The 9,083-nt window shown below is 37.5% G+C and overlaps 1 protein-coding gene across 1 annotated transcript; it reads left to right on the top strand.

The window, feature by feature from the left end:
* Positions 1-1,761: 1,761 nt before the first annotated feature.
* On the top strand, positions 1,762-2,792 carry LOC131238820 (lanC-like protein GCR2; the record flags this gene model as incomplete). Its single annotated transcript, XM_058236416.1, has 3 exons — positions 1,762-1,982; positions 2,332-2,443; positions 2,681-2,792. Coding segments are annotated over 3 exons (429 nt in total), but the record flags the coding sequence as incomplete, so codon positions are not given.
* Between the last annotated feature and the right edge of the window lie 6,291 nt (positions 2,793-9,083).

The following is a 9,083-nucleotide window of genomic DNA, read 5'->3' on the forward strand; positions in this document are numbered from 1 at the left end:
GAGAAACCCTTGTTTGGATTCTCATGTTGATGGCCACAAAAATCGGATATGGATAATTTCTGATCTGGGTGTTTCATTTCGAAACTTTTCCATGGGGTACTCTTGAAAGTGTGCATGGGGGTGTAAGAGTGCGTGTGTTCTCACATTTCAAAAAAGAAAAGAAAAAAGGAACCATTAATCAGTTTAGCTTGTGTTTGGCTTAGCCTCTGAGAACATTAATATGTGATTTTGGATTTCTACTCTTACACTATTAGTAGAAAATCCAAAAACAGTTAAATAATATTCATGTGGATTTGAAAGAAGTCTTTTGTTTTTTCCTAATACAACACAAAACATCCCCATTTTGTGATTTTTGGAAATCTACTAAGAGTAGAAATTCCAAAATCACAAATTAGTATAGCCACAAGTGCAGCTTTTCACTCAATTTTAAATGATGAAAATGTGTCCTATTATTATAATGAGGACAGAGCCCACAAAATGCAGTTATGTTTCTTTTGACTCCAACTGAGTGTAAGGTGGTTTCAACATGGAGATCATTTGAATGCACAATTCAATTGAACTGTGTTTGGCTCAGCCCATTAGAAGAATAATTTATTTTGTTCGGATTTAAATACAGGCTTATGGACAAAAAAAAAAAAGCTCTCAATTTAAATACAGGCTTATGGATCATTTTGATGGCATGAGAATGTTCAGATTTGCTTACATTGCAGTTTTAGAAAGAAAAAACTTACCAACAGAATGTGGCTTAATTGGTATGCCAGCAATTTATTTTGTTCAAGGAGGAGGTTATTCCAATAGAGTGTTATTGTTCAAGAATGAGGCTCCGCCGTCCTGTCCAGTAGAGGCAAAGGAACTTTATTAAACCATTTTGGTTTGTACTTGAAAAGCAAGCTGCTTTTATTCTTGTCATGGATGATTTGTTTGGATGCACATAGTTGATTGCAAGAATATGATGTTATTAAAAAATCCTCGTCTCTTGATTGAGCTGAATATTTACATTCATTTCTTGTGTGTGTGGAAAGCATTTGATATATGGGTGTTCAGTTGAACATAATTGCAATAATTCAATCTGTTGGGTCATCCATGTAATCAAAAATTACAGTGAGTCTACGACTCTAAATTGCAATAATTGCATTCTTCGGTCATAGCATTCACTTCTAATTCCATCCTTCGTTGCCTTGCCATTCATCTATCTCAACATCCTTGTTTAGCTACACATTATATAAACATTTTGTTGTCTAACATTCTGTTCTATAAAAGCATGGCTGATCTGATAGCTGTCCTATAAAATCTCCCCTTCATTTTGATTGGTATGCAGGGATCACATAAACTTCTGAAGCTCATCTCTCTTTCATCTACCTTCTCTAATTCAATGAGCAACATTCTTCTCAATCTCTCTGTCGTCATGAATTATTGACCCGAGATGTCAGAAATGGTCATTTTGGGTTACCTTGTGGCAATCAATCTTAATTAATTCCTCACTTTGCACTCATATCATTACTAAAATTGCTAAAATTGCATTCCACAAACTCTATTTTTATCCCATCATTTTTGAAACTTTAGATTCTGAAACATCCCTCCATATTTCCAACTTTTAGGCATATATAGGACAAATTAGGATGGCACATTAAAATACCCATATTGATGCCTGCAGGCTTAGTGACCCTCTTATTTAGATGGTCACATTTTCGTTGAATGCAGACATAAAAAGCTTGAGATTGGTTCGTGCTGAAAAATGGATTCACTTTCAAGGCTTGGTGACTTTTGCCTTTACATCATTCCCATTACCTATTTATTTTTCAGATTGTGAAGGAGACTTGGGTACGGGCTGGACGGTGTGTTAGGGATTTCACTCTCTACACTGGCTCCCTTGGGACAGCATTCTTACTTTTCAAAGCATATGAAGTCACCAAGAACAAGAATGATCTCAATCTCTGCATTGAAATTGTGAGGGCTTGTGATACTGCTTCACGAGAATCAAGGTACTTGTGTGAATCTTTTTCTTAGTTAATTTCGTATATCTTTCACCTATCTTACTCGATTGATGTGAATCTTTGCATAGGTACAATATCCAGGCTATCTCTAAAATGATTCTGAAGAATGTTTAGTATGAGAAATCATTGAAAAACTCTGCATTGATCTTTCAAAATAAAATAAAAAATATGCATTGCCTGGGTGACTATATGGTGTAATAACAAACGATCTTGGGATATGCTGTGGATTGTGCGTGAAAGGAGCCTCTAGAAGGAGCATTTTGTTTTAAGGTGGACCTTGACGGGTATTGCACTATTATCATCATGCTGCTTACTGTGTGCATCTTTGTATATGCAGACATGTGACATTCATCTGTGGTCAGGCTGGTGTGTGCGCCCTTAGTGCCGTGGCTGCAAAGAACGCTGGGGATCATGCACTGCTCAACCACTACCTATCCCAGTTCAAAGCGGTAATGCTTTGAAAATTTGTTGGCTAGAAAGTTAGTAATGGTTGTCTTCTTGAGCCGAAAAAGATATTTATGCGGTAGTAAACCATTGTTTCTTTGTTTGGAATTCTAAATGCTTATTGGTTACCCTTGTAACTCTTGTGTACTATCCATTTTTTGTTCCTCATCGGATGTACTACCTCATTTGGCCATCACTTCTCTTGGGGGTTTCTGGACTCTGTATGAATTGCCACTTCATAGGGTATGGTCGTGAAGGAAATCATCAAGGATGGAATACGATTAGCCAACAAGGGTAGTTGCCCATTGATGTACGTAGCATTTATTTCGGTCCAATAAAGTCAATTCATCATAATCCTTTGGTTTGTTTTTCTGAATCTTCATTCGTCTCATCAATGCCTCTTCTATTTATATTCCTTTTTTTAATAAAAAAAAAATTAATTTTTCTGTCCTTGGTATTTATTTAATTTCTTTTCTATGGAATTTTTTGATGTTGGTTTTCTTTTCTTCTCTTTTCCATCTTTGTGTCTATATTTCTCAGTTTATCTTATATGGAGGCTTTCTGAAACATATGTTGAGTTGCTGGAAATCCTTGCACTTTGATCAATGGTCTCCATTTAGGAGAATATACAATGGAATTTCAGAGAAAAAAAAAAAAAAAAAAAAAAAAAGGGAAAAATATTGGATGGCTAGGGACTTTAAAATTTCAAGAATTTTAGTGTCCCCCATCCATGGTGTGGCCCATCAGACCAATGGTCTGGAGAACTTGGACCATAAGCCCCCATAGTAAGGAATGGCTGCATCGGAAGACTTTTCATGTCCTGATGCATCCAGAAACAATTCAGTAAAGGCTGTTTTTAAAAAGTTTGGTTTCTGGACGCATTTCTTATGAACTGGTTCCATTTTAGAATCTCTACCATGTATCATGAGAAGTAGGGAAAAAAATTTGCATGCAATTAGTTTCTCAAATTGCTTAAGCTATGCATTATTGAAGGACATGGAAGGGTTACAAACCAAAATAAAGAGCACTTGGGTAATTACGAGGTGGAGCCATTACTTGGAAAGCTACTACTTTTTACGAGCTGGATGCTGTGATAATTCAGAACCATTTAAAAAAAAGAAAAAAGAAACAAAAAATGGTGGTGACTCTTCAACCATACACATGACAGTTTCAAGGTAATCCAGAGTGTTCAAATCTCTGAACCACATAACCAAAAGTTATACTAAGAATATCACTGTAACCATCTTTTTTGCCCTTGGAATTTGGACCATTCACCAATTTACTTTTAACCCTCCATTTGGCATCCATCAATTGGATGGTTAAGATTTCTTGATCAGGGTGATTTTAGAGAGATGATCCATACACAACATTTCTTACGGGATGGTATGGATAGATGCACATGAATGCCATGTGTGAGGATGAGTCACCACCAATTCAAAATGGAGGTCAACCATCACAGTAGTCCACTTCTTATAGCCACTTTTCTGCCCTGTTATCTCACTTCTTCAAACTGCTTCCTCTAAGGCAGAAGCTAATGTCCACTGCTACTACATTAAGTGCAAAAGCGCACCATGCCACTGTATTTTCAACTGTTCTGCATTCCTATTAATTTTAACACATGCAACCTTACTGGTACTGGAAGAACGCATGCTATCATTTTACCTGTAAGCCATGCAGAATCTCAGGCATGGGAAGCTCAGGAAAATGCGCAAGATCAATGAATCCCACCTCCTCTGCCCTTTTAGCTGCTGCCATAGCTTGCAGACACAAACTTCAAAAGAAGAAAAGCAATTCTGTAGATCTGTATAGCAACAGAATCAGTGAAGTATGTTCTATGGATTGAATCAGCTCTTCCATTTGCTCGATCCTTGATTGGGAGAGACAGGGCCATGCTTGAAACTGAAGAGATGGGAGCTTCAGACCCACAACCAAGAGCAGAAAGAATAAACCAACCATGTTTGCTGTCAATGGATGGTGGTCTTCCATTAGATTCGACCTCCTCTTTTAATATCGGAGGACATAAGAGAGGTGCAGTCCTACGTGGAGATTCTCCAATGCGATGAGGTCCCTTGCTTATAAAAGCTAAAAGATGAATACTTCTCTCTCTTAGTTGTGAATCCATTTCTTTCATGGCTTTACTCCATGAGTGCTGATGTTTCACGAGCATGCAGATAAGCATGAGGGTGTTCTCTGTTTCTCTCAGTGCTGTTAGAGAGGTTAGTACCCTCTGAGTTCGGGCTCTCTTCTTGCTATGATCGTCAGTCGGGACGTCTGGTGCGGAAAGATAGAATAATATCAAATACGATTTCTCGAAAAAGTAAGGAATCATGCTCTCCACAATATCGATACAAGATGGATCATCCCCCAAAGAGCAAATCATAGCGCTGACAATAGCCAGTCCTAGTCCCCAAATGTTATGAGGGTTTTCTTCTTTGTCACTTTCTTCTTGACCATTTGGAAAAGGCTTGTCATCCAATAAGAGAGCAAACAACACCTTTAGAGATGAAAACAGATTGATGGTTTGAAGCATCTCAACACCTCCTCTGATGCATGCATGGATGCTGGTCTATGCACATCCACCTGTCTTGGCTTTGATACACATACTCATGGGCAGTATAGGTGCATGCTGGATGACTTGGATAAGTTGGACTTGGATGGTTAGTCATATTTACTTGTGTTTGTGCTTGTTGCTTGATTCAATTTGTTTTGTTTTCCAAGTTAGTGAACTTTATTTTCTCAATAGAAGTTATAAGTTGTTGAGTATCTTTGGTTTTATGATTTTACTTGTATATTCTTGTATTGATTGCTCAAGCATAACGATAAGTTGTTGAGAAATTTGTTTAAAATTTTTTTATAGTATATATCTGTGGGTTTAGATGGATGTGAATGTGAATGTGAATATGATGAAATATATTAGATAACAGGTGCATATCAGGAAGAATATGAAGAGCTATATTGTAATAGGTGAAGAAAAAGAGCAAGAGTTTAATATTATCCACGTTTTTTACCTACGAAACATCTCGTAGGCAGGCAAAGTATTGATATTTTTACCTACGCAACATTTCGTAGGTGAAAGTGTCCTATACATTTTTAGCTACGAAAATAGTCGTAGGTAAAAAGCTTAGCTCAGTTAAAAATTATACTTATACCTACGAAACATTTCGCAAGTAAAAGCCTCATGCACGTTTTTAACCTACGAAAGGTTCCTACAAAAATGGCCGTAGGTAAACGCTTCAAGTTAAAAATAATATTTTCAGCTACACACCATTTCGTAGGTAAAAGTGTCATACATGTTTTTTAGCTACGAAAATAGTCGTAGGTAAAAATCTCATATGAGTTAAAAACTACTATAGAAAAATTATATTTTTACCTACGAAAACTTTCGTAGTTAAAGGTCTTAGGTAACTCTAAATTAAATATTCTATTTCTAGCTACGAAACATTTCGTAGGTAACGGTCCCAAACAGTTTTTTACCTACGAAAATAGTTGTAGGTAAAAGGTGGAATGAAAAATTATATTTATACCTACGGAAAGTTTCGTAGGTAAAAGTCAAGTAAACTCTTCAATTTTAGGTTTTTCAAAAAATCAAAATATTACTTACCTATGAAAATTGTCATCAATAAAGATGACTTTCTACGAACTTCTATGACGTAGGTGAAAGAAAACTTTTCGATTTTTTGTTTTTTCAAAAATGCAAAACACCCTTTACCTATGATATGGTTGGTTGGTGAAGATGACTTTTACTTACGAAACTATATTTTGTAGGTAAAAGTAAACTTTTCAATTTTTTTTTTTTTCAAAAATTTCAAACACCCATTACCTACGGAAGTGTTCGTAGGTAAAGATGACTTTTACCTACGAAATCTAATGTCGTAGGTAAAAGTAAATTTTCAAGTCAAAACACCCTTTACAGCCTTCACCTACGAAAATTTTCGTAGGTAAAGATGACTTTTGCCTACGAAATTATATTTTGTCGGTAAAAGTTTACTTTTACCTACGAAAAAGATTTTCGTCAGTAAAAGTCATCTTTACCTACGAAAATTGTTTTCGTAGGTAAAAGTTTCGTCGGTAAAAACCATATTTCTTGTAGTGTGCAAAGTACTTGTTAATGAACAAACGTGCAACTAGCTGTGTCTGGGGCCCACTGTGGTATATATATGTCATTGGGTCATGCAATAGTGGCATGCCACTGAGGCCATGGGTGGCTGAAGAATCATGCCAATGGGCTATATGATGGAAAACAATGGAAAGCCGCGAAAAACCTTCACATTCACATGGTGGATGACTTGATGGTCAGATGGGTCTGATTATTACGTCTATGATATAGGGTCCAACAACTTTCAAGGCCAAAGCAAAAGCAACGGTGGATGGGCTATCTCTATGTTTGGAGCACGGGTTCTCTACAATGGAAACGGAGAGTGACTCTTTAGCCGCGGTGGCCTTCTTCTCTAAGGAAGGCCGGACCCATGGAGCTTCCAGTACTAGAAGAAACATTTTAATTCGATTCCGGTCAATGCCCAAATCTTGATCGTCCATATTCCGAGGGAGGCCAATAGTGTGGTCGATGGCCCGGCTTGCATGGGTAGCGCCTCTAAGTTGGCCAAGTAGTTCCCTGTGACTTAAACCCTTAACTTATGCTAAGGGTGCTCATCCGAGACCGGTCGAGTCGTGGGGTGGTTAGGCAGATGTAATCAGTTGCATGGGTTTGAGGTTACCATATGTTAGCCCGGCCTTTTTTTTTTTTTTTTGCTGTGTATGTCCAAGTGTATATTGTCTATATAGTTGCCTCATACTTTCATTTAAAAAAATAAAAAGATGGGCCTGATCATTTGACATCTCATTTTCACTGCGGCAAAACATTTTAGACCGGTTGTACTCCATGCATACATAACGGTGAGCCCCACAACCCAACTAGTTGTGTTCAATAAGATGTAGCTAGGTGAGAGACATTCATGTTTCCGTAGATAAACACCAAGACAGAAACATTACAATTTTAAGGGAACCTTTTTTTTTTAATTTTTTGACCAAGATTATATTTGTTTTTTCCCATCATTCATGTCTTTTTTTTTTTTTTCAAACAAATTCTTGTATTCCACTGAAAAGAAGAAGTTGTACAGCCCAATGGACATTCGGGCAACCCCCACTAACAAAAAAACAAGGGGCGCCTATCATAATGGGCAGCCGCAATCGGCCACCAATGTAAAAAATCCCTCTAAGATCCCACTGGGTTTGACCTTAAAGAACCTAACCCAACCTTATCTAAGAAGATCAGCCCACACACCTTCATAGGGAAGCCATTCACCTGGTTATAAAAGGAGGTGGATTGGCAATTGCTCCCCTCACGGGCTTGTAACACCTTGAACTTTTTAATACCCGACTATTGAAAGTTCTCGACTGTTACCATGAAATTTACCTTAATATGTACATGTGTATAATACCAATCAAGTCATCCAATTGTTGATTTTAAGACAAGATCATCATATGTCCAAGTAAATCCACTTTGGATCATCTTCTTACAAAACTGACATACACCCACCTTTGTACATGACTACATTACTAACCATGAAGCTTTCCTATTTTGAACATGTCATCCAACCATTCATCATGTGGTTTAATACATGTGCATTCCCTTGATTAATTTAGTAAATAAGTCTCCATCTATAATGATTTAGATGTAAGTTCATTTGTCAGAATTGTTTAGAAAAGTACATATGACTATGTAGAACCATTACATTTCACAAAACTCTTATATCAGCAATAATTACGAAAATGCGACTAACCTAGACCCTTGAATTCTAGATCACATGGTTCCTACGATCCGTTTGATGTGAAATTTTATACCTTACTTATGTATTGTAAATTAACCATGCACATCGAATTTCAACCCTTGGACCATTATAAAAGTGACCCAATTGACAAATCATCCCCTTAATCGTTGATTTTGGCGTCCGTCAAATGTCATGAGTAGTCGTAGTAGGATATTTTCTTTCATCTATATCTTTTTGATCTTACCAATAGGTTGGATGAAAAATAAACATCATTGTAAGGCCCAGAAAGGTTTCAACGGTGGAAACCATAGTAACCTTGTTTCATGTGGTATGGTTCAATTGATCTTAGGATATGCTTCAACTTTGGGCTCAACCCCTTAAATTATATGAAAAAATGGATGGACGGAGTAGATCCCTCAAAAACATCACTATGGACCACGCCTTGAATGGTGTGCGCACGCAGCACACGCACTCCAGCAGTCCACCGAACGCAAAGACGGCCGACGAAATTCAAAAAAGAGAGTTTTTCTCCCGAACGCAACGAACAAACGGACAACGTCCGTTTGCGACCATCATGGCCCACCATCATCACCTGCATGGATGATCCAAGCCGTAAAATACCTAACAAAACTTAGGTCGAATTACATGAAGGCAAGCTTTCACGCGTACACAAGATCGATCACAATTGAACTGCGTAACCTGAAAATCGGATAAAAATTCATTTTTCGTCGCTGATAGCGTGCGTCCCTGCAATACCAATCACTAGATGAAAATCATCTCAGCCATCCAATCTCCTCTAGCTGGAGATCCGATTCCGACCGAGAATGCGGAGAAATTAGGAAAGTCTTCCGACTTTGAGAGTGGAAGGAAGAGTCCC

The sequence above is a fragment of the Magnolia sinica genome, chromosome 3, assembly GCF_029962835.1.
Source record: "Magnolia sinica isolate HGM2019 chromosome 3, MsV1, whole genome shotgun sequence".
Lineage (NCBI taxonomy): Eukaryota > Viridiplantae > Streptophyta > Magnoliopsida > Magnoliales > Magnoliaceae > Magnolia > Magnolia sinica.